A 26,473-nucleotide genomic window follows, 5' to 3' on the forward strand; every position below is an offset into this window, starting at 1 on the left:
TGGGCTTGTGAGCTACTTTTAAAATGACCAAGTCAAAAAGATCTACCAACAATAAAATTTTAAAAAAACACAAAGCACACTGTATGCAGAGAAAATGTTAATTATCATTTATATTCGGGGTTTTTTTCAAAGAGGTCAAGGCAGATGACTCTATGCAATGTCACCTCAATAACAACTATGCAAAAATAGACAAATACCCCTGCCCTTTTTACTAAACTGCGATAGTGGTTTTTAGTGCAGGGAGCTGTGCTGAATGCCCCGCGCTGCTCTCGATGCTCATAGGCTCCCTGTACTAAAATCTGCTATTGCGGTTTAGTAAAAGGGGGCCATAGTGTGAAATTTAGACAGCAGATATAAATTCTCAAAACGGACACATTTTGATCACTAAATTGAAAATAAAATCATTTTTCTTACCTTTTTGTCTGGTGATTTCATGAGTTTCTGGTCCTTCTTCTGTAAAGCCAATATTTCTTTCTTTATGCCTTTATTTCTCCTCCTGGCCCCCCTCTTTCTGCCTTTCTTTCTCTCTCCCCTTGGACCCCCTCTTTATTTCTGCCTTTCTTTCTCTCTCCCCCTGGCCCCCACAAAGCCATCGTGCCGATTTCTCCACTTCCCCGATTCTTTCCCTACCCCCACCCCCAAGCCAGCAGCCGATTTCTCCCTGCTCCTTCCCCGAGCCAGGCCTGGTGCGTACAAGCGCCGATCCTACAAAGACTTCACCTCTGGCATCAGTTCTAACGGGGAGGGAGTTCCAGGCTAGCCAGACAGCGATTGGCTGGCCCAGAACTTCCTCTCCGACGTTAGAATTGACGCCGGAGGTGAAGTCTTGTGGGCCCTGCACTTCTTCTCCGCCCACCAGCCTGCCTCACCTTTTGCCTCCACCTACCACGCAGTTGCTGGCCGGGTTAAGGAGTGACTCTGTGGGAGAGCCGGTGCCGGGATGCGGTGGTTAGACGGAGCAGCGGCAGAATAGGGAGGGTGGCTGGCTGTGCACCCCCTTGGGGCGTGCACCCTGGACAGACCGCCCCCCCCCCCCTTTGGTACGCCACTGCATCCGCAGTAACCATTATCTCTTCCTCTCTCTAAGAGATCCCACATGCCTATCCCACATGATTACTGGCTAAATGCTCCTTCACAGACAATCAACTGACTGTAAGAAGCACAGCACATCAAGTAAACATCGATAGAGAAACAGGAAAATCTTAACTGAAAATCTTGGCATGAGAAAGGTGTGTACAAAATGGTCCCTCTTGGTTCGTGCATTGTGACAATGCACCAGCTCACACAGTACCCTTTTAATGTAAAAGAAGCAACAGTGGAATACCTCTCCTTTTAAAAATTAACTAGTTCATTAAAACCAAATCGCACAGTGGCTATTGAATACAATGCTAGTGTATCAATAAATGAATTGATTCAAATATAGAAACATGACGGCAGATAAAGGCCAAATGGCCCATCTAGTCTGCCCATCTGCAGTAACCATTATCTCTCTCTCTCTCCGAGAGATCCCACGTGCCTATCCCAGGCCCTCTTGAATTAAGACAGTCTCTGTTTCCACCACCTCTTCCAGGAGACTGTTCCACGCATCTACCACCCTTTCCATAAAAAAATATTTCCTCAGATTACGCCGGAGCCTATTACCTCTTAATTTCATCCTATGCCCTCATTGCAGTTTCCTTTCAAATGAAAGAGACTCGACTCATGCACATTTATATTATGTAGGTATTTAAATATTACATTATATTAGGGACTTCTATTCCGCCTATATCTTGCAGTTCAAGGCGGATTACAAAAGAGCTAACTGGACATTTCCAGTGAAATTACAACAGTTTTGGGTTTTTTTTTGTTGTTTGTTTTTTTTTGTTACAAGGGAGGAGAGGTACCTGGATTAATTCTGGAAGAACTTGCAAATTGGAACTTGCAAATATGTCTATCATATCTCCCCTCTCCCGCCTTTCCTCCAGATTGAGATATTTAAGTCTGTCCCCATGTGCCTTATCACGAAGACCACACACCATTTTAGTAGGCTTCCTCTGAACCCACTCCATCCTTTTTATATCTTTTTGAAGGTGCAGCCTCCAGAATTGTACACAATATTCTAAATGAGGTCTCAGAGGCATCGATACCTCCTTTTTCCTACTGCCATACTTCTCCCTATGCAACCTAGCATCCTTCTAGCTTTTGCCATGACCTTTTCAACCTGTTTGGCCACCTTAAGATCATCACATACAATTACACCTAAGTCCCGCTCTTCTATCATGCACATAAGTTCTTCACATTACATTACATTAGGGATTTCTATTCTGCCATTACCTTGCGGTTCAAGGCGAATTACAAATGGATTGTCAGGACATTAGAAGTATTTAGGGAGTAGTTTGTACATTTCTTTGAGTTGCTAAGGATTACATTTGAATTGTCATGGTATTAGAAGTACATATGGAGTAGTTGCAGGTGATGTTTGGGACATTTCTGATTGAGTTCGGTTTTATGTGTTTTTTGAATAGAAGGGTTTTTATTTCTTTTTTGAAGGTTTTGTAGTCTGTGGTCGAGGCCAATAAGTTTTAGAGTTGGAGGTCGAGTGTTGCAGCTCGAGTGGTTAGGAAGTTGTCTTACAGTTTTTTTTCTTTTGACGTTTTTGGTTGGATGGTGTATGAATAGTGCGTGGATTCTCCTATGTCTGGTTGAGGTAGATTGAATTAGTCGATTGTTCCAATTAGCTGGGCTGTCTCCGTTTATTGCTTTAAATAGTAGGCAGTAAAATTTGAAGTGTACTCTCACTTGTATTGGGAGCCAGTGTGAGTCGTGGTATGCCTCTGTGATGTGGTCCAATTTCTTCAGTGAGTAGGCCAATCTTAGAGATGCGTTTTGTATTGTTTGTAGTTGTTTTATCATGGTTGCTGTGCAGGGGAGATATAGTATGTTGCAGTAGTCTATGAGACCTAGGATTAGGGATTGCACCAAGAGTTGGAATTGTTTTCTCTCGAAGAATTTTCTGACTTGCTTCAGGTTTCTCATGACTGCGAATGATATTTTTATTGTTTTGTTAATTTGTGGCTGCATTGTACAGCCTCTGTCTTTAGCACTCCCAGGAGTTTTAAGTGGGTTAGATGTGGTATGTTGTAGAGTTTATGACAAGTTTTGTTATGGTTGGGGTTTTGTTATTTTCGAGTAGGATGAAGTTTATTTTGTCCTGATTCAGTTTCAGTTTGTGGTCTTTCATCCATGCTGCCACTGTTTCAAGTGTTCTGTGTATTGTGTCTGCCATGGATGGTGCTGGTTGATCAAAAGGAAGGAGAATAGTGATGTCGTCTGCATAGCTGTAGGAGGTTAGACCTTGTTTGTCTAGGTAGGAGCCGAGGGAGGCAATGTATAGGTTGAAGAGTGTGGGAGAAAGAGGTGATCCTTGAGGTACTCCACAGGGGTTAGACCATGGCTCGGATTTTTCTTTGTTTGTTTTAACTCTGTATGTTCTGGATTGTAGGAATCCTTTAAACCAGGGGTGTTCAACCTTTTGGCTTCCCTGGGCCACATTGACCGAAAAAATTTGTTTCTGGGGCCGCACAAACGCTGCAGCAAGACAGAGGAGGGAGCCGGAAGACGGTAAATACCCGGGGGCAGCAGAGAAAAACACTGCATCGCCCTCGACCGGGGCCACACAAAATACTTCACGGGGCTGCATGCGGCCCTTGGGCTGCAGGTTGGACAACCCTGCTTTAAACCATGATAGTACCTTACCACTGATTCCTATTGTCTGGCAGTGTCAATGAGAGCATAAGAACATAAGCATTGCCTCTGCCGAGTCAGACCATAGGTCCATCATGCCCAGCAGTCCCTGGCATTGACCTGTGGCGGCCCCACAGGTCAATGACCTGTAAGTGATCTATTACTTTAAAGCGTTTTGTACTATACAGTAACCTTCTAATTATACCCCTCAATCCCCTTTTCCTTCAGGAACTCGTCCAATCCCATTTTGAAACCCAAAATCATACTCTGCTCTACCACCCTAGTAGGGTCTCAGTGCTGTGGTTGGTTCTGAAGCCTGATTGTGTTGGGTGGAGTAGATTGTGGTTTTCTAGGTATGAGTTTAGGAATTTGGTTACGAGTCCTTCCATTAGCTTGACACCCCCCCCAAACTGTACCTTTCCCTCTGGTTTTTGCAAACCAAATGCATGACCTTGCATTTCTTAGCATTAAATTTTAGCTGCCAAATTTCAGACCATTCTTCAAGCTTCATCAAGTCTTTCTTCATGTTATTCACACCATCCGCCCTGTCTACACTAATGCAGATTTTGGTATCATCCGCAAAGAGGCAAATCTTACCCGACAACCCTTCAGCAATATCATTTATAAAAATGTTAAAAAGAACAGGTCCAAGAACAGAACCTTGAGGCACACCACTGGTAACATCCCTTTCCTCGGAGCGATCTCCATTGATCACTACCCTCTGTCACCTTCCACTCAACCAGCTCCTGACCCAGCCTGAGAGCACTCAGTTTATTTATTAGACGTCTGTGTGGAACACTGTCAAAGGCTTTGCTAAAATCTAAATGCACCACATCTAGCGAACATCTTCTATCCAATTCTCTGGTTACCCAGTCAAAGAAATTGATTAGATTTGTCTGACAAGACCTACCTCTAGTGAATCCATGTTGCCTTCGGTCCCATAGTCCACAGGAATCCAGAAACTTGACCATTCTCTGTTTTAAAAGCGTTTCCATTAATTTGCTTACCACAGAAGTCATCCTGTAATTTCCTACTTATTTCTTACTTCCACTTTTGTGGAGAGGGACCACATACGTCCTTCTCCACTCCTCCGGTACCACTCCCGACTCTAGAGACTTGTTGAAAAGGTCAGTCAGCAGAGCTACCAGAACTTCCCTAAGTTCCTTCAGTACCCTCAAATGTACACCATCCGATCCCATCGCTTTGTCTACCTTTATTTTAGCTAGCTCTTCTTAGGAGACACATTTTACTTACCATCTCTTCATTATGTGGTTTACAAAATAAAGGTTGTTTACAAAATAAATGTGAACTCATTTCTCATTTGAAGGGTTTTCAGAGATCTCTCATTATACTTTGTGAACTGGACGAGTTATCATGTACCTCATTCAGTTTCTACTATATTGAAATCTTTGGTTGTCTGCTGTATGTTTATGCTTGATGTAATATTTTTCATTTTAGCTGGCTGGGAGGGGAGTATCCTCTCCATATACGTTCCACATTCCCTCCCCCCTTAGGCAGTTGAAGTCTCAGAGTGGGCTCTTTCTGAGTTTTTTTGTTCTATTTATATTCTAGAATAGAATTGATTGCTTCATTTGTTGAAATTTGATAGTTCTTGATTACATTGTTATATAATGTTCAGATTTTTAATTTTCATTGTCTTGTTCTACTCCAGAGACCTAATCTACCAGTTTTTTGGGGTGTTTTCTTTTCTTCCCGCTAGTCCAGGAGAGTCTCATCAAGGTATTCCAGTTTGCAGATTTCTGTTTTCTGGATGATTAAAGCTATTTCCTGGAATGTCAATGGCTTGAACCATCCAATTAAAAGAAAGAGAGTTTTAACTGTCCTTAAAAAACTTCTTGCTTCCATTACCTTTCTTCAAGAAACACATCTACTGGATGCTGAACCATGAGAAACTTTGTACTAATTGAGCTGGACAAGTCTACTATTCCTCTTTCACTAAATCCAAGAGAGGGGTAGCTATTCTCAAAGCTAATTTCTGCCCATATATAATAGAAACAGTTATTAAACACCCAGAAGGCAGATATATTATATTGATTAGTAAACTGGAAAACACATATATTACTTTGCCTAATATTTATGCCCCAATAATAACTTGTTTGTCTTTTTTCAAAATTTTTTCCACACTCTAAACCTTTCCTTAAAAGGCACATTATTTTTGGGAGGTGATTGTAAATGTGCCCTTGCAGCAAAAGATAAATCGAAACCAACCTTTAAATTAAATCCATCTACAAGAACTGAATCTTACTGATATTTGGCATACGATGCATGGCACAGAAAAAGATTATACTTTATACCAGGGGTGTCCAACATGGGGCCCCATTAAGTATTTTGTGCAGCCCTGGCTGAGGGTGATGCAGTGTTTTCCTCTGCTGCCCCTGAGTGTTTACCGTTTTGCCGGCTCCCTCCTCTGTCTTGCTACATTTTTCTCAGCCAATGCGGCCCAGGGAAGCCAAAAGGTTGGACACCCCTGCTTTATATTCTGCAGTTCATAATTCATTCACCAGGATTGACTATTGGTCTACTCCTTCAATCTTACCAATCTCTGTTTCAAATAGTTTCGTAGGTACTCAATACTTTTCTGACCATGCTCCCATTGATTTTCTTTTAAATGATTTATCAAATGCTCTCCCTCCAAGGCAATGGCCTTTCAATAGGCAATTTCTACAAAATCCAGTGTTACAAAACTAATTTCTACCTGCGTAGAACATGTACAATTTATTTATGATGATACTCATTTACTCACTTTCTGGGATGCCAGGAAAGCAGTACTATGGGCTCCCTTTACTAAGCTGCGCTAGCGGTGTTAGCGTGCGCTTAGCACACACAGCAGTGCCACGCGCGCTAGATGCTAACGCCTCCATTGATCTGGTATTAGTTTTTCTGTGTAGCACGGGGGCAGCGCGCACTAAAAACGCTACCGCAGCTTGGTAAAAGGAGCTTATGTGTACACATATCCAAGATAACTTCAAGATATAAAAAAACAAGCTGCAGTATGTTTAAACTCGTTACATAACTCTTTGGCAATTTTGGAAGCTCATCATAAACAAACTCATAAGAAATATCTTTTAAATGACATATGACAAATTAAACAACAAATAACTCTAGAGACTGAAAAAACAGCTTACCGTATTTTCATGCATATAACGCGCGCGTTATACACAATTTTTACAAACCGTGCATAACCTTGCGCGTTATACGTGTGAGCGCGTTTTACAAATTTTTTTTTAACATAGTTCCCCCCCCCCCGACGTCCGATTCACCCCCCGCAGGACCGCTCGCACCCCCACCCCGAAGGACCGCTCACCCGCACCCCCACCCCGAAGGACCGCTCGCACGCACCCCCACCCTGAAGGACCGCTCGCACCCCCACAGCCTCCCGACCCCCCCCCCCCCTCATCATGTAGAAGCTCCTACCGGTGTCCTGCTGCTTCCTCTTGGCGGTCCCGGCCCTTCTGTGAGCCCTGTGCCAGCGCTGCTTCGTCTTCCAGCGGTCCCACCCTTTCTCTGACGTCATTCTACGAGTATGCAAGAACACATTGATGCCTATATTTAATCAAACATTTATCGTCCATTTACAATGCAAGAGGTGTGATCAGCTATCACCAAATTGAAAATAAATAAAGCTGTAGGACCTGATAGATTGCCAGCTGAATTATATCACAGTGTAGTAGATTACTTTGCTCCCCCTATTTAACAGAGGTGTTTAATGAAAGAATCACAGCCCACTGCTTACCTGAAACATTTACTTAGCTATGATCATGTCATCCCAAAGGAAGGAAAGGATGCCACTATTTGTACTAACTACTAACCTATTTCTTTATTAAATGCAGACTACAAAATATTTACTGCAATACTCACAACCGTATAAAATGGAATGTATTCATCCAGACCAAACAGGATTTATTAACAATCACTATGGTTCGGATAATATTAGATGTTTAACTAATGTCCTTTTCTATATCTCTTGAAATTCCAAAGATTTGGCAATACTTTCTTTAGATGTTGAAAAACCATTCGACAAAGTTGAGTGGCCATACCTATTTTGTTTTCTACGTTGGGTTTTTTTCAAAGAGGTCAAGGCAGAGGACTCTATGCATTGTCACCTCAGTAATAACCATACAAAAATAGACAAATATACCCCCCTTCCTTTTTATTAAACCACAATAGCAGTTTTTAGCGCAGGGAACTGCGCTAAATGCCCAGCGCTGCTCTCGATGCTCATAGGCTCCCTGCGCTAAAAAACACTATTGCGGTTTAGTAAAGGGGGCCATAGTGCAAAATATAGACAGCATATATAAATTCAGACACATTTTGATCACTAAATTTAAAATAAAATCATTTTTCCTACCTTATCTGGTGATTTCATGAGTCTCTGGTTGCACTTTCATCTTCTGACTGTGCATCCAATTTTTCTTCCCTTCTTTCAGCCTGTATGCTTCCTCTCCTCCAGACCTCATTCCCTCCCCTAACTTTTTCTTCCTCTCTCCCTGCCCTTTCTTTCTTTTTTCTCTCTTGATGCCCCCTTTCTTTTTTTCTGTTTCCCTTCTGTCTCCCTGCCTGCCCCCTTTCTTTCTTTCTCCCTACCCTCCAAAAAGCCACTGCTGCCACCATCGGGGGAAACAGGCTAACAGGCTCCAAAGCCACCACCGCGGCTGCCCCAAGCTCTCTCTGCTTCCCCCGACGTCAATGCTGCCATCGGAGAGGAAGTTCCGGCCAGCCAGGCAGCGATTGGCTAGCCCAAACTTCCTCTCCGAATGCAGCCTTAGGAGTGCACAGCTGGGGCGGACCGCCCCCCCCCCCCTTGGTACACCACTGAAGACGTGGCAGCGGCTCCTCTCATGAATCCCCACCTGGAAGTCCGATGCAGTCGGGGAACTTGAGAGGAGCCGCCGCTGCATCTTTCAACTTTAAAATACCCCTAAGGCCGCCACCGCTTCCTCTCATCTCCCCCCTCGAGTGAGCGACAGGAGACAATGTATGAGCGACGCCACTGAAAATAGTGAGCGATCGTTCATGTGCTTAGCTTAGAGGGAACACTGAAGATGCATGCGTAGACCATCTTCTTTGCCTGTAGATGCGGTCCGCACATGCGCTTGCTCTCTGCACAAGCGAGGTCAAAACAAGGGGGGGAGGGGGGCTTTAATGGAACAGAACACATGCTTATCCCCAGTGCTGGAAAGCATATGTAAAAGGCAATGAAAGATGGATAAATGTTGAAAGAGGATGAAGAAACTGAATTTTGTAAGGTGCTGATGGAAAAGTTCAAAGCCATCAGCTCGGGAAAGGGGGAGGAAGAAGGAGCAAGAGCCAGCTCAAGCACCTTTCTCAAAACATACCAGCTTTATGGCTCCGAGTCCTAATTCAGGCTTTTAGGTTTGTATACAGCACGGACACAGAGCTGGAGGGGTAACGGGGGAAGGAGAGAGCATTAGTCCTTGGCTTTAGGAAAAGAGATCACCCCATATGGAACAGAACATGATGCAGCCAGGAACAGAACATGCTTTTAACCCGCAGGTTAAAACCACAGGCTCACACTGCGAAGGGCGGCAGAGAGCTGGAGAGTCGGCAGAGCTTGCCTTCTTGTTCTTTTTGCACAAGGGAGATGTGGTTTTGGTTTTATTTTTGTTTTGACACTGGGATTGCAGGGCTGGGATTTCAGGGCGGCAGAGAGCAGGACAGTCGGCAAGGACGTGAGTGACTGGTTCTCAGCAGTCGCTTCTTTTTGGATCAGCCAGCCCAATTGGTGTTCCTTCTTCTGTTTAATGAATCACAGCCTTCCTACTTCGCATGCCATTTCCCCTCATTTGCATGTGCGGACTGGGCAGAAGGCTAGTGAATCAGATCAGGGAACGCTCGCAAACTGGTCGGGACACAATCGGCGAGCTTAGTGAATCTAGTCCTTTGTAACTACTGGTTGCTGAATCCCACTGCTATTTTCCTGTGTCTTTACAGGTGTCTGATTTTAAAGAGCAGTTGTTGTTGTCTACTGGCGTCAGTGCTGAAAGAATTGTGGAATTTGAATGTGGTGAGTGGATTTTACCTTTTTGTAGAAATGAGGTAGGTACTATTCAACAGATTTTATTTTTAGCAATTTTATCATGCTTTATACTGAAATCACTGCAGTGACTGCAGCTTCCCTGTCTGTTCACAGACTGAGCTCAGTGTGTTAATTACAACTGATCATCACTGGGGGATACAAAACCATGCTGTTTCTAGAGTATGGTTGTTGAGGATCAGCCACATCTATCTGTTTAAACTTTCACAAATAACATTGCTGTATTTATATACAAGATGATCTGTTTAACTGTTCACATGTAGGATGATCTGTTTTATCAACTAAAATAAATAAATAGAATAAAAGTAACAATTAAAAATATACTTCAACAACCCCCATGCTATATCTTAAGGGGCTCATAATAATAAAAAAAAGTTCAAAAAGTGGCCTAAATCGGTACTTGGATGATCAAAAAGGCAGATCGTCCAAGTACCGATAATCAAAGCTGGAGGCCTTTATTCTGCCTCTGAACGCCTAGAGCGAAAAGAGGCATTTTTAGAGGAGGGGAAATGGTGGGAGGTGGGCCGACCTAGACTTAGTCATACTGCAAGTATAACCAAAAGTCTAGGGAGATGGCCCAGTCGGAACTTATACTTAGCCTGGGTAGTGTTGGGGCCATTCGGGGGGAGCGATGGGGGGGGTGATCGGGGAGATCACGGGGGGGGGGGGGGCGGGGTGGTTGCGCCGTGGGCAGGAGGGCCTTGGATTCCTCCTGCCCGTATTTGATGGGTGGTGGGGGGAGGGGGTTCACCTTCCGGCAAGAGGGCTTGGGCTCCCTCCTAGTTCGGGGGGGTGTTCATGGGGGTGGGATATGCCTCAGCAGGAGGGCTTGGGCTCCCTCCTGCCGGTTCAGCGGGCTTGGGGTTCGCCTTCTGGCAGGAGGTCTTGGGCTGCCAGCAGGAGGGCTTGGGATCCCTCCTGACAGTATTCGAGGGGGGGGTGCGCCTTCGGCAGAATAGATTGGCCATCTCTCCTGCTGGTATTGGGTTTTATTGGGGGATGCCGGCAGGAGAGATTAGGCATCTCTCCTGTCGCAGTCGTTGGGGGGGGGGGGGGATTCTGTAACCAGTATTGTTTTTGACAGATGCCGGTTATAGAATCCAGCTTTTTGGCGAAGGACTGGCCCCTCCTTCACCTAAAAGGTCTTGTTTTGGGCATTTGGGACTTGGGCGATATTTTGGTTCGGAATGTGTTTTAATTTTAGATATTGTGGTGGTCTGGGCGATTAAACTGCTGAACGTAGAGGTAGGCCATTCTCAAAAATGATCTCATTTTGGATGTTTTTTTTGAGAATGGACATTTTCCCTAATGCTACTTTCAGCGTTTAGGGGCTTAGGCCAAAAGGGGGCTTAGACTTCTTTTTTTATTATGCCCCTCCACACTAATAAGCTTTATATATACTTTAAAAAAAATCTTTCACCTTCCATTACCCTTCCTTTTCTGTGACACATGACCATGGCTTTCACTCATGTTCTCCATGATGAGTTTACTTTAAAAATTTATCCTCCTTTCATATTATGAGACTTGGCACCACTCATCTATCTAATAATAACTCAAAAGAATTTGAATAAAGTCAAAGTGAATGAATAAATGAGTGCTCAGTGTTGATGTATTAGTCACTGAGCACATATTTATTAATTTATTCATTTACTTTGACTTTATTCAAATTCTCTTGAGTTATTATTTAGGTTATTTGAGAATTTAGTTATACATATATTCTCTTTTTTTTTTTTGATTACTCATCTATCTTCCATCGTATCCAAGACAATTCTCACTCCATCCCCTCCTCAATGACTCCTGTTTACCAATTCCTTTTACTGCTACTGACCTTCCCCATCCCCTCCCCATATCCTAAACCACTTAACCTCCAGCCACTACACCAGTCACATTTTAGCTTTACCACCTCACTCTCCCCACCCTTTTCTCAGTCTTACAGCTACTACACTATACAGAGATTCCCACTCTACTTATATGCATCTCCACCACAGTGTAGCCCCCATGCCTCTCCCACACTCACTTGTATCCTCCTACTTCTTCTCTTGCTCTCTGCTGGGGACATTGATCGTAATCCCGGTCCTCCCAATCATCCCTCAGCCTACTCATGGGAATCACACCGCAATATAACAAATCTTATTTCTGTTTCTCTCCTACCTCGTTCCTCGCTGCCCTTCTTACGTGCCCTGTGGAACGCCTGCTCCGTATCCAACAAACTTACCTTCATCCTTGACCTCTTTATCTCTAGAAAGCTCCACCTGCTAGCACTAACTGAAACCTGTATCTCCCCTGAAGATTCTTCTTCAGCTGCTGCCCTGTGTCATGGAGGGTACCTTTTCTCACACACACCTCGCCCAGATGGAGGTTGGACTCTTACTCTCACCATCTTGTAAATATCAACCCCTCTTCTGCCTCAATCTCACTGTTCTCCTTCCTTAGAAGTTCACTCCATTCATCTATTCGCCCCCCCTGTCTCTCAGAGTAGCAGCTATTTACCGACCCCCTGACAAATCCTTCTCCTTCTTCACTGAGTTTGACTCCTGGCTCTCCTTCTTTCTTGACCCTCACTTATCCTCAGCGACTTCAACCCTTCTGACTCCTATACATCCAGATTTCTCGCTCTGACATCCTCATATGATCTCCAGCTGTGCTCCACCACCCCTGCTCACCAGAAAGGCCACTGCCTTGACCTCATCCTCTCCTCCAACTGCTCTATCACCAAATTCTGCACCTCAAATCTTACCATCTCCGACCATCAGCTGTTAACCTTCACAACTCATCACCCTCCTCCCCAGCCCCGACCGATCACTACCCGTATGTTTAGGAACCTTCAAGCTATTGATCCTGACACGCTCTCTACCACTGTCTTATCTCTCCTTTCTGCTATAAACAAGCCTACCGATGAAGCTGTCCTCTCCTATAACTCCATTCTCTCATCTTCTATCGATAACCTTGCCCTTCCCATTTCCCATCCTGTAAGACATGCCAAACCCCAGCTCTGGTTGACCCCCAAAATCCATTACCTGCCTTCCTGTGCCCGAGCTGCCGAACATCTTTGGCTTAAATCCTGCACACTTGTTGACTTCATTCATTTCAAATTCATGCTAACATCCCTCCAATCTATCCTCTCACTTGCCAAACAGGACTAACTCTCTTAGTGCCAACCCTCGCCGTCTCTTTGCCACACTCAACTCTCTACTCAAAGTGCCCCTGCCTCCTATCCCATCTTCACTCTCCCCCCCAGATGATGGCAGAGTTCTTCCACGACAAGATTCACAAGATCCACCTTGAATTTTCAACAGTTTCACCTCTCCCGCCGCCCCTTCCAACTGTCCGCTCCCTTCAACCCTTTCTTTTCTGAAGTTACAGAAGAGGAAACTGCTCACCTTTTCTTCTTCTCCAAACCCACCACCTGTTCCTCTGATCTGACTCTTACCTGCCTACTCGGATCCATCGCTCCCGCTGTAATCCCTCCCATCTGTCACATCCTCAACCTTTCTCTCTCCACTGCCTTCAAACATGCTGTAGTTACACCCCTCCTTAAAAAGCCCTCGCTAGACCCTTCATCCACCTCCAACTACCGCCCTTTCTCCCTCCTTCCCTTCCTATCCAAACTACTCGAATGTGCTGTTCACCGCCATTCCCTGGACTTCCTTTCTTATCATAATATTCTTGACCCACTTCAGTCGGGCTTTTGCCCTCTCCACTCTACAGAAACTGCCTTTGCTAAAGCCTCTAACAACCTGCTCCTGGCCAAATCCAATGAAATCTACTCTATCCTTATTCTTCTGGATCCGTCTGCTGCCTTCAATACTGTTGATTACCACTTCCTCCTCGACGTGTTGTCCTTGCTGAGATTCCAGAGTTCTGCTCTCTCTTGGTTTTCTTCCTATCTTTCTCATCGTACCTTCAGCGTATGTTATGGTGGATCCTCCTCTGCTGCCATCCTGCTGTCTATTGGCATATCCCAAGGCTCTGTCCTGGGCCCTCTCCTCTTTTCCACTTATACCCACTCTCTTGGTGCGCTGATCTCTCATGGTTTTCAGTATCACCTCTATGCTGATGCCTCCCAGATCTGCCTCTCTACACTAGATATCTCTGCAGGGGTTCAGGCCTCAATTTTAGCTTGCCTGTCTGACATTGCCGCTTGGATGTATTACTGCCATCTCAAACTGAATATGGCTAAAACTGAACTCCTTATCTTTCTGCCTAAACTCACCTCCCCCCTCTCGCCGTTCTCTATTTCTGTGGATAACACTATCCTCTTCCTTGTCTCGTTGGCTCGCAACCTTGGGGTGATCTTTGACTCCTCTCTCTCCCTCTCTACTCAGATCCAACAAACTGCCAAATCCTCTATAATATCCATCCTCTTTTCTCTGAACACACTACCAAAACCCTTGTCCACGCTCTCATCACCTCGTACTTAGACTACTGCAACGCACTTCTCTCGGGCCTCCCGCACACCCATCTCTCACCTCTTTAACCCGTTCAAAATTCTGCTGCACGACTCATATTCTGTGAGAGCCACTATTCTCACATTACTCCTCTCCTCAAGTTGCTTCATTGGCTCCCCATCCATTTCCGAATACAGTTTAAACGCCTCTTGCTGACTTACAAGTTCATTCACTCTGAAGCCCCCCGATATCTCTCTTCACTTATCTCCCCCTATGCTCCTCCCCGTGATCTCCGTTTATCAAGTAAGCCCCTCTTATCTGTACTCTTCTCATCTACTGCCAACTCCAGACTTTCTTCTTTCTTACGGCACCATATGCCTGGAACAGGCTGCCTGAATCAATGTCATGCTCCATCCTTAGCAGTATTCAAATCCAAGCTAAAAGCCCACTTTGTTTAAACTGTTTTCAACTCTTAACTCCCACTCACTGCTGTCAGATACCGATACCCACTGTATCATTTCCTCTACCATAATCGCCCCAACGCTGAAATGCCCTGTCTAAATTAGATTGTAAGCTCTTCTGTTTATTGTATGTTGAAATGTACAGCACTGCGTATTCCTTTCAGCGCTATAGAAATAGTAGTAGTAGTAACTAGGTCACATGGCCGATGGCCTCTACTCAGGAAAATGCCTGCTGCAATTTATTTCCCACACAAATATGAGAGTAGTCTAGAAACCAGACATAAAATTGGCTCAGGCATCTTTAATGTTATAGGAAACTAAATTTAAGGTAGGCTGGAAGCAGAAGGGGGATGGGGATGGGGATGGGGAGTTACTGGCAGACTTTAGTTCTAAACCTTGAATGAAGTGTTTAATGCTTTCTGTTGATATTCTTGTTTGTTGTGCATTAGGTCATGTGATTCCTCCAAACAACATTCTGCCTATTGTTCTCTGTAGTGGACCATCCAATCAGCAACTGGAATTCACTTATCAGACGAGAGACCTGCCCCATATGGGAAGTGCTTACTTTATGTCTGAACATCTGGGTAGTGTGTTAACACTAGATTACCTTGTTTCTTTCTCCTACAGCTTCACTTTGTTTGTTCCTGTGCACATTTTGAGTTTAAGACAAGAACATTGGATTTCTTAAATCTTGTTTGATTGCCAAATGGGAACTCAATCAATTCCAAGGTTGACTGAGTATCCTTTATAGAATAGCATTTGTAGACACAAAGATTTACACCTGCTGAAACCTGGTGTAAAATCTTGGTATGCAAGTTGGGTGCATAAACCCAGTATTCTGGAAGACTTGAACATCGAGGCCGAAAGAATTGCCAGAATGGATTCTCTCTCCCACATGACTGGGCTAGAGACTCTGTTCTGTGAATTCAAATAACAGACATGAGGAAAAGCCATGTAATAAACAATTAGGTTTTATTGTCAGTACTCTCATTGTCTGGGAAGAGCAAGCCATCAGAATTTCAGTGCTCTTCAAAGGGAGAAAGGAAGGACAAACAGAATCAACCCTGCTGTATAGTTTGGTGTCATCCGCAAATTTAACAACCTCACATTTTGTTCCTGCCTCCAGGTCGTTAATAAATATATTGAACAGGAGCGGTCCCAGCACCGACCCCTGTGGAACTCCGCTCGTGATCCATTGTCAGTCTGAGTAATGGCCCTTTACTCCAACCCTCTGTTTCCTGTTCACCAGCCAGTTTTTGATCCATCGGTGGACCTCCCCTTGCACCCCGTAGTTCCATAGCTTCCTTAGCAGTCTTTCGTGTGGTACCTTGTCGAAGGCTTTTTGGAACTCAAGGTAAATGATGTCTATGGATTCCCCTTTATCCACCTGGCTGTTTACCCCCTCAAAGAAATATAATAAGTTCGTGAGGCATGACCTGCCCTTGCAGGAGCCATGCTGGCTCGACTTTAGTAGCCCATTGTTTTCGATGTGTTCCCAGATGCTGTCTTTAATCAGCGCTTCCATCATCTTTCCCGGGACCGAGGTCAAGCTCACCGGCCTGTAGTTTCCTGGGTCTCCCCTTGAGCCTTTCTTGAAGATGGGCATGACATTTGCTATTTTCCAGTCTTCCGGAATCTCTGCAGTTTTTAAGGATAGGTTTCATATTTGTCGAAGTGGCTCAGCTATTTCGTTCCTTAGTTCCTTGAGTACCCTTGGGTGAATGCCGTCCGGACCTGGCGATTTATCGCTCTTTAGCCTGTCTATCTGCCTGAGGACATCCACCTTGCTCACCTCTAGTTGGACCAGATTTTCATCCTGATCTCTCTTTACGATCTCCTCGGGTTCCGGAATGTTGGTTGTGTCCTCCCTCGTGAAGACTGACGTGAAGAACTCGTTTAACCTGTCAGCTATCTCCTTTTCCTCTTTTACCACTCCCTTTCTGTCTCCATCATCTAAGGGTCCCACTTCCTCCCTTGCTGGTTGCTTCCCATTGACGTACCTGAAGAATAATTTGAAGTTTGTTGCTTCCCCCGCCAGTCTCTCTTCAAATTCTCTTTTTGCTTTCCTAACCACTCGGTGACACTCCTTTTGGTGTTTTTTATGTTCCTTTTGGTTGTCCTCTGATTGGTCCTTTTTCCATTTATTGAAAGATGCCTTCTTGTCATTTATCGCCTTTTTCACTGCATTTGTTATCCACACTGGGTTTTTTGTTCTATTTTTTTTGCACCCTTTCCTGAACTTGGGGACGCACAGGTTTTGTGCTTCGTGCACCGTGCCCTTGATTAGGGTCCAGGCTTTTTCTATGGACTCCATCTTCCTTGCGGTGTTGTTCAGTTTCATTCCCACCATTTTCCTCATGGCATCATAATTCCCTTTTTTGAAGTTGAGTGCTGTTGTTGTAGTTCTTTTCACCTTTGATGATCCAATTTCTAGCCTGTACTGGATAGTGTTGTGATCGCTGTTTCCTAGTGGGGCTAGTACCGCCACCTCCTTAGCAGGTCCCCCTAGTCCGTTGAAGATTAGGTCAAGAGTTGCATCTCCCCATGTTGGTTCTGTGACCAGCTGTTCCATAAAACAGTCCCTCATGACCTCCAGGAATTTGGTCTCCCTCATGCAGTTTGAGTGCCCGATACTCCAGTCTATTTCCGGGTAGTTGAAGCAATTGTCTCAGCATTGACTTCCAGCTCCATATCCTGTGGCTCTTCCAACAGACCAAGAGACATGTCTTCACCAGTCTCTATTAGCTCCATAGACTCTGGAGTTTGGCTGACATTCAGAGCTCTCAGCCCTGAGCGCTGTGACCTGTCCTCTCCTAGTTCCTCCTGCTTCTGACTATCAAGGAACTTGGTTCTCAGAGTAAGGAGTCTGCAGCCCCGCCCCAAACCCTCAGGAGGAAGTGATTTCCTGTTAATCACTCTAGGCTTCCGTGGGGGATGGGAATCCTGCAGTTCTGTACTCCCGCTCTATCTACAGGACAAAGAAGGAAATTCATGTAATGACTGGAATTGTGCTTTTAAAGGGGTTATTTGCGTGGAGCCTGAACCTGACTTGTGCACTGCTCTAGTGACATTCCTAGCAGGCATAGTCTGCATACCACAATGTCAACTATGCGGAGCCAGGCTAGGCAGCGCATGGCTACCGCAAAGGCAGAGACAGCATATCCAGGAGCCGCAAAATTCCATCCGGCGATGAACAGGCAAATCCTCCTGAAAAGAGGGCATGGATTTGATGCACTGTTTCAGATATGATGTAAAAGTAAAATTGTAGTTCAGAACTCTGTTTGCCATCATCAAATTTTGGTACAGGTGCCTGCCAAATAGTCCGGCCTTCCCGGCCCAGCGGGACAGCCACGTAGACCTTGGAGGGATTAGACTTCTTCAAGGGGCGAAGCCGAGCGGGACTTCAGGGCAGCAGAGAACGAGGGGGAAGCCTCCCTCAAGTACTGCACTGACAGGTCAGTGTCCACAAGCATGGACGTCGAGGCCTCGCTGAGAGAACGAGGGGGAGTCGACAGCCTGCGCTTATAGAGCCTGGAAGGCGAGGACCCAGGGGTCCGAGGAACGGAGACCCAGGGAGCCTGCCTCGGCGAGCCTCGGGAAGAAGAGTCCTTTTGATTCAGCAGGGAGGCTGGAATCTTCGACCTCGAAGCCCCTCGGTGCGGAGACCGAGACGGCATGGGAGAACGGCGAAGACAAGGGTTGGACAGTACTAGGTCCGAGGGCTTGATGGACCCCTTAGTGCGAGGACCCGGCAACCTACCCCATCTCGGGGGAGAATCCCTGGGCCGTTTGCGGACCGCTGCCTCGAGGAAGAAGTATGTTTAGGCAGGCGCGTTGACCGAGGCCAGGCGGCGGGAGAAGTCCGCCTCGAGGAAGTAGGTGAGGAGGCACTCGAGGATGAGCGTCGAGACCGACGCGCCTTGCCTCGAGAGCCCTCGGCGCAAAGCTCAGGCTGGTCAATGATGAGGGAGGTTGAGGCCGGGGCAAGCTGAGCCAAACCAGAGGAGATCTGCGAGGTTAAGATAGCCTTAAGCAGATCCTCGAACATGGGCACCGAGACCAAAGGATTTGGACGAACTGGTGCAGCATTGCGCTCCAACGAAGGCGGCCTCAATGTAGATTCAAGTTCAAGTTTATTAGCATTTGATGAATTGCTTATACAATATTTCTAAGCGATGTACAAGTTAAAAACCACCAGGTGGTGGTCTCACATATATATCATACAAATTGATCATAAAACAAACAATTGACTTTTAAACAGTAGGGATAGAGACAAATATGAATACGTAGGGAAGGAGGGAAAAGTTACAATTTCTTTATCTGTTGAAATTAACATAAAAGGAAAAACACAATAGGGAATGAAGGGGATTGGAAAATGTGATAGTCTTTACTAAATGTAAAGGGATTGATATAAGACGTGCTATGTATCAAAGGCGTCTTGAAACAAAAAGGTTTTTAAAATTTTCTTAAAAGATAGAAGGTCTTTTTCAATTCTGATATAGTTTGGTATGGAGTTCCATGGTGTAGGGGCCATAACGGAAAATATGTCATTTCTTCTTGTGCCTATAATTTTCAATGAGGGAATTGATAAAAGGTTTGAAGAGGATGAACGCAATGAACGTGAGGTGTTGTATGGAATAATCATTTTTGATATGAATTGTGGTTCATTGAACATTAATGTTTTATATACTAGAAATATAATTTTAAATGTATTTCGGTGGGAAATGGGAAGCCAGTGTGATTTAATCAGTAAAGGTGTGACATGGTCGTATTTTTTTGCTTTATGGATTAATTTTATTGCAGTATTTTGAATTATCTGAAGTCGTCTTTTTTTCTTTCTGAGTTATATTGATTAAGAGTGAATTGCAGTAGTCATATTAACTGACTTAGATTCTAAGAATGTGGAAATTGAACGGATAAGACGTAATCTGTAAAAGCATGATTTGACTATTTCACTGATATGATTGTGGAACGATAAGTCTACATCAATAATTACACCAAGGATTTTTAAATGAGATACTGATTCTAGAGGGGTATTGTCAAGGATGAATGGTGAAATTGGTGTTAGGTTTCCTTTCCAAGTGAAAAACATGGTTTTTGATTTTTGAATGTTTAGTGCTAATTTATTAGTGTTTAACCAATTTTTTATTAATTCCAGTTTTTCATTGATAGCTTTTATTTCTTCAGCTTTTTCCGGGTTAAAGGGATGTAGAAGTTGAATATCGTCTGCATAGGAAAAAGATGTGAAACCTAGCGATTGTGAAATGGTAAGAAGAGGTGATAAGAAAATGTTGAATAGGAGAGGCGAGAGTATAGAACCTTGAGGTACCCCGTAAGTTGAGGAATAGGCATCATTGAATCTGACTTGGGAAGAACGATCCGATAGAAAGGAAGTTAACCATTTTAAAACTTGACCTCCTATGCCCAATGATTTCATCCGATTTAGTAAGAGTTCGTGATCAATTGTGTCGAATGCGGCAGATAAATCTAAAGAGAAAAGGGCTTCTGATTTGTGATGGTCGAGGAAGTAATGGATATTTGTTATGAGACCAATCATCGAATATTCCGTGCTATGATGTTTTCGAAAACCTGTTTGATTAGGGTGAAGGGCATTCGAAGATTCAATGAAGTCTGAAATTTGTTCAAAAACTAATTTTTCTGTCAATTTCATTAGAAAAGATAAGTTGGAGATAGGGCGGTAGTTTGAGACATCATCGTGATTAGTTTTAAAGTTTTTTATTATTGGTGTGACAATTGAAGATTTCCAGGAGATGGGAACAGTTGCAGAGAGAAAGCTATTTTGGATAAGAGAGAGAATAAAAGGTCCGAAGTAGTTAAAGAATTTCTTTAGGTAGAATGGGGGAATTATTTCTAATGGAGAGCCTTTTAGATTAATTGTTTTTAGGTATCCTTCAATTTCTCCTAAGGAAGGTGTTTTGAAATTAGTACATTTGGTTGTTGGTATACTATTATTAGTGTCATCGGATGCAATTGTGGTTATTTTATGGCCTGGAAGGTTTTGTCTAATGGTGGCAATCTTTTGGCAGAAGTGGTCAGCTAATTCCTGCGCGGTTAAAGTTGATTTTTGACTAGTTAGTTTAGATTTTGTCTCTGGGTTGATGGATTTTAAAATTTTAAATAAAACTGATGTATTTTTTGCTTTTTGAATTTTATTGGTATAGTATGATTTTTTTGCTTGGGTGATTTTGTTTTTATAGAGAGAAGCATTGTCTTTGAATTGTTGAAGGTTAAATGGAGATTTAGAGGAGCGCCATTTCCTTTCTGAAGCGCGAAGTTGTGTTTTTAATAGAGATAATTCTTTGGAGTACCAAGGGTTTTTTAGTTTACGGGTAGATATAGTTTTTGAGATTAAGGGTGTTTTTGTATTTATAATAGATTCAAGGGAAGAATTCCAAAATTGAAGTTGTTCTTCAATGGAGTTAAAATTTGGAGAAAGTGTGGAAGAACCAAAGAATGGTGAGATGTCAGAAATTTCTAATTTAGAAAAGTCTCTGAATGAGATCCTTCTAGATTCAGAGGGAAAATTTGAAGGTAAAGGTTCTGCAAGGTGAAGGTTTAGTGATATCAAAACTGTTTGCAAGTCTAATTCTTTGAGTAAATTTTATGTATCTGAAGTGTTTGGATTTTTGGGGTTATCGAAGTGAATGTTGAAGTCTCCTAATGTAATAGGGCAATTAGTGGTTGAACAGTAGTCAAAAAGCAAGTTGTGAAAGGAAGTTAGTTTAGAGTAGTCTAAAGGGGGAGGAATATAAAGTAGAAGAAGGTCAATTTTTTGGGTTAAGTTAATTTTGATATGAAGGTATTCAATTATGGAGTTATTTGTGGATTGGTCATGAAGTTTGATTAGATTTTTGAGGAAGATAATGGCTAAGCCACCACCCTTACGATTATGGAGGTGGTTCCATATATAATCATAATTAGGGGGACAACAAAAGGAAAGGTAAGGTTCTTCACCTTCAGAAAGCCAGGTTTCAGTAATACAGAGGATGTGTAAATTGTGTTTGAGAATAGTATCTTTTAGGAGATGATGTTTGCTTTTAAGAGATCTAGAGTTGATCAATCCTAGTTTTAGAGTATGAAAATTATAAGAAGAAAATGTTTGAACTGGCAAAAATGTTTTTGATGTTGAATCATTTGGTTGAAAAATAGAGGTAGGTATAGGTAAAAGTGTATTTGGTGAGTTTCTGGAGGGTTTGTAGGTTAAGGGTCTATAACCTAACTGTACTGGGATATTCTTGTGTACAGAAGCTGTAGTTGGATCATCCATAATGAATATATTTTGAATATGTAAAAGGAGAATAAAAATGCAAGATAATAAGTTAGTAGTTCGTGTGGATTTGTGCTTTATTGGAGTTGAAAGGTAATTGTCAAAGTGATTAGTGACGGCGCCCTCAGGAGGCGTGCGCCGCAGAGAATCCAGTTATGTAGGGCATGTGCTGACCTGATTGGGGGAGGAGTCCGGCGGGCAGCCGCTTTGCGGCGGCAGAGGAGACGAAAGCAAGTTTGGCTAAAAAAGAATAAAAGCAGTAAGTACAAATTAAAACAGATAAAAACTTTTAAAAACAGTTAGGCAGGTAAAAACTGCTGCTGTGTGGCAAGGTGAGCAAAGGTGCAGTAGAGTATTCCCGTAATGTGGAGGCACACTTAGGAGGAGATCTCGTCGAGGCTGGCAGGACTACACTCACTATCTGGTTGGCCAGAGACTCCGAGGACGGCTTCTTCGGTAGCTGAGCTGAACCTGAAGGAGGAAGAGGAGACTTATCCGAGGCCGAGGTCTTCGAAGCCGGAGCTGCCAAGGCCTTTGAAGTCGAGGGAGACGTGCTTGAGACCGAGGTCGTCGAGGCCGAGACCGGGGCCGAGGTTTTATCCGTGGACGGATCCATGTTGAAGAGTTCCACAATCTTGGCCCACCATTGACGAAGAGCCCGAGACTGAAGGGTAACACAACGATGGCAAGAGTCAGTGGGGTGGTCAACACCCAGGCAAAGGATACACCAACGGTGCGGGTCTGTGATGGAGATCACCTGACTGCACTGCGTGTACTTCTTGAACCCATTAAGAGGCCGGACATAAAGCAGGAAAGAATGCCGCGGCCACTGCGAGGCTGGGCAGCCAAGGAAAAACCAGGGTCCCCTGGTCGCGAACGAAGAAGGAAAACAAAAATTTTTTTGGGGGGGGAAAATAATAAAAGATGCGGGGCACAGCGACTTCCGATAAAATAATAAAAGAAGCCGCGGTGCAAGAAAGGCACTTAGAGTCGCAGAGAAGAGAGTACAGGGCTTTCTGGCTCCGCGGAAAACTAAGAACTGAGGACCACGTTGAGGAGACGCGCCCTCTAGTAGAGTGGGAAGGCACACGCATGCGCGGTGCAGCACTAGCAAACTTTAAGATCTTCAATCAAGTTTGCTTGAAAAGCTGTCCACGACGGGGCTTTGTGGATGACGTCACCCACATGTAGAGAATATGCTGCCTGCTTTTCCTGCGATAAATATAGTGTCAGATATTTTCCCCATTTTCTTCCTTCCTGTTATGTCTTTTACTACAGTACTATTTGATTGCTTTTGTACAAACTGAGGGGCAGGAGTAGCTCTCTGTGAAGGAGGTGGAGTTGGAAAACATGATTGACAGTTAAAAAAAAAAATCTTGCTGGTTCAGATACAAGACCCTAGCGTTTAGTACCACCAGACACATCTACAAGAAAGAAGATTACCAAGGTAAAAACCTAATCTTTCTTTAGCATCTGCCATCGCAGAGCCTTGTTTATTCATTCTTTTTTTCATTGTTGAAGGCAGCCTGTAGCTAGGGAATCCTATTTTGTGAAGATTTACTATTTTGCTTGTCCTTGGAGAAAACCAAGTAGCAGGCATTCTCCATGGAGAGCAAGATACAAGTTCTGCAAAGAAATATATTCTTCTCTGGCTGAACAGATTGGAGTGATCCCACATGACAGCAGTAGGTAGGAAGTAGTGTGCATGTGAGGTAATGTAACTGAAAAGCTTCTAAACTGGAAAAGATTTCTTGCATGGGCTGTATTGGTGTTGTCAGCCTATAATGTGAGGGCACGTATCCTGCTGTCCATGGGAAATGCCTGCTATAAGTAACTAACTTGGTTTTTTTTGTCCTATAGATGGATGAGACGGGACGGATTCTTTCCAATTTGTGTAATGTAGTCCCTGGAGGTGTGGTTTGTTTTTTCCCCTCCTACGAGTATGAGAAGAAGGTTTATGCACACTGGGAACACACTGGTGTGCTGGCGCGCTTGACTATGAAGAAAAAGGTAATGCTATTCCCAGCATGAAATGTGTTGTAGCTATACAAAGAGCATTCCTTGGGCTACTAGTTACCGTTCAAATAACTTCAGTGGTGGTTCATGTCTTCCACTGTTAGTGTCCATAGGTCATAAAGATTGAGTGGGATGCAGATGCTGCTGTTACTGACTTATTATTTTTTCTTGACTGCTTGGCTGTGAGATTCAATTACTTTGTAAAATGTATTTACTTTTCTTCCTCTGTTTATAAGTGCACTGAATGCAGCCTTGTGTTGTTGTGTCTTCTCTGAGCTATACTGTGCTTCTATGCAGCTCTGTCTTAATTTATCACACTACAGAAAATCACCTTTCTCTTCTAGAATTGTGTACCCATATTTGTCTTCCTATGTAATGCAGTCCCACAGTATTGTGCTCATCAACTCTGTCAGCACAGTCCCTAACCTGTCATCTGCATTTTTAAATCATATTTCAATCCTATGATTGTGGTGGGCCATTCATATTTCGTGCTCACCTTTAGCCTTCCTTATAAACTCTTAACCTGTAATAATTATTTCTACTCCATTCTTATACACGTCCTAAACAGGGCTAAATTCCTGGACCATATTGGTTACTAGTTTGGTGATGGTGACAGAGGTCTGCTGGTGAATGGGATGTTAAACCAGAAATGAACTCTGACTTTTAAAATAAGGCTTTCTAGTGCAACAGACACTCTGTTCCTGAACCTGAGGGTAATCAATACCTTCTCGTGAAAATTCTTATAGGGAGCTTTATTATCATTCTTTGCTCTGCCTCCCATCCCTTTGGGTTGTTCTCCAATTCCTCAGTTTTCTCTCTACAAGCAAGATGACTGAAAGTGAGAGAACAGTCCTGAGGTAAGAGAGGAGGGTCCGAAAAATATGCATAACCCACTTATCCAGGAATAGAGTGTGGATTTACAAGAAAGAAGATTAGCAAAGGTAAGAACCTAATTGTTCCTAGTGAAATTTTAGCCTGTTACTTGTTAGACTACCATCCTGATGCTTTGACCATTCGGATAGGAGATTTACCCCATCATGGTCCGTTATGGAGTTTGAATCAGTCTTTCCTAGGTAGGAAACATTTTGTTCAAATTCTCCAAGAAGCTATTGGTGCATTTGTCTTAATAAGATCCTGTCCTTTGGTGGAAAATGCTAAAGGTGGTCCTTTTTGGGTATATTCATAGTTATTCTCACAACATTAAACAATTGAATCAGGCAGAATTATATTGGGAGGTTCAGGTTGCTCAGCCTGAATTAAAACAGAGAGTGACTGGCTCTTCATGTATTTATTATCAGCTTTGTGGTGAGAGCTTGAAGTAGATAAACATGAACAATCTTGTCAAATGTCTAATATGAAGTATTATGATCACGCTAAAGTTAGTACATGTTGATAGCCCTCTTAGTGCGGCCAACATACACGAGATCACATGGGCAAACAATTATATACACCATCCTAGCTGTCTTACAGATCGTGTCAGCCCTTGCCCTCACCGTGTAACTTGATTGGGGGTCAATCCACTGGGACCCCGCCAACGTAAGATTGCACCACTGACATTGATGACATTTAGTGTGACCAGAAAGAGTCCCCCTATCATGTTGGCTATCCGACTTCCTAAGGGCCTGTCCAATAGTTTTACCCCTACGGTATGAAAATAAGGGAAACTCCGAAAAGCCCTCATGCAAGCTTAATATATGCCAATGTTGTTTAATCTGGGAAATCAGCACCCCCGACGATTTGGAAAAAGGGAGGACACAAATTAACCCCCCTTCCTCCTGAACCCGAGGTTTGTCCATGAGTAATAATTCCCTATGAGCATACCGTGCCCGTAAGTAAGCCTGCCTAGTTGAACTTCTGGGGTACCCTTCTCGAGACAAGGCATCGCTGGATCAACTATCTTTTTCATCTTTCCTCCGACAGATGGCTGTAGACTTGGATGTCCAATTGGATACTGGCTCCAAATATTCTAAGGAATATCTCAAAGTCATGCATCTTCCTCAGCCTCTGGCAGAGTGTCTCAAGCTTCCATTTCACAAGCTTTTGGACCAGACTTTTGCTTGATGAATGGAGACTCCCTTTTCCATACCAGCAGTTCCTGAAAAATTGGACTCGAGGTATAAAATGGTGCATCGCAAGGGATTTGACAACTCATAGTTATCTCATCAATCCCTGCTAGTTGAATCTTCCTTGAAGAGATCCCATCCTTCCAAGGTCTATGCCACAGTCCCTCCTGGAAGAGAGGGGAAAACTATGGACAAATTTGGACGTCGCATCTACCAGAATGCTATGATGTCCTCTAAAGCACAGTACTTCAACTGCCGGTCTGCGGACTGGTGCCGGTCTGCAAAAACATCTTGCCGGTCCGCGAAGGATTCAGGACCCCGCCGCAGCAAAAGGTGCCGGCATCAGCTGATGTGCAACTTCCTGTTGCCGTCACTATGCTGGCACTCCTGCCTGCCACCACCGACTTCTGCAGCGTATGTCTCCGCACCCCCAGAAAAGCAGTGGCAGATCTGTGTGC

At 43.9% G+C, this 26,473-nt stretch overlaps 1 protein-coding gene across 5 annotated transcripts in view; it reads left to right on the plus strand.

The window, feature by feature from the left end:
- DDX11 (DEAD/H-box helicase 11) overlaps window positions 1–26,473 on the plus strand; it is a 249,208-nt gene that overhangs the window by 170,701 nt on the left and 52,034 nt on the right. For all 5 annotated transcript variants that reach the window (XM_033952044.1, XM_033952040.1, XM_033952045.1 and 2 more), the window contains 3 exons: window positions 9,697–9,769; window positions 15,098–15,201; window positions 23,797–23,946. In XM_033952044.1, the coding sequence (XP_033807935.1) occupies window positions 9,697–9,769; window positions 15,098–15,201; window positions 23,797–23,946 (327 nt within the window). The remainder of the gene's footprint in view (window positions 1–9,696; window positions 9,770–15,097; window positions 15,202–23,796; window positions 23,947–26,473) is intronic.

Source organism: Geotrypetes seraphini, chromosome 7 (genome assembly GCF_902459505.1).
Source record: "Geotrypetes seraphini chromosome 7, aGeoSer1.1, whole genome shotgun sequence".
Lineage (NCBI taxonomy): Eukaryota > Metazoa > Chordata > Amphibia > Gymnophiona > Dermophiidae > Geotrypetes > Geotrypetes seraphini.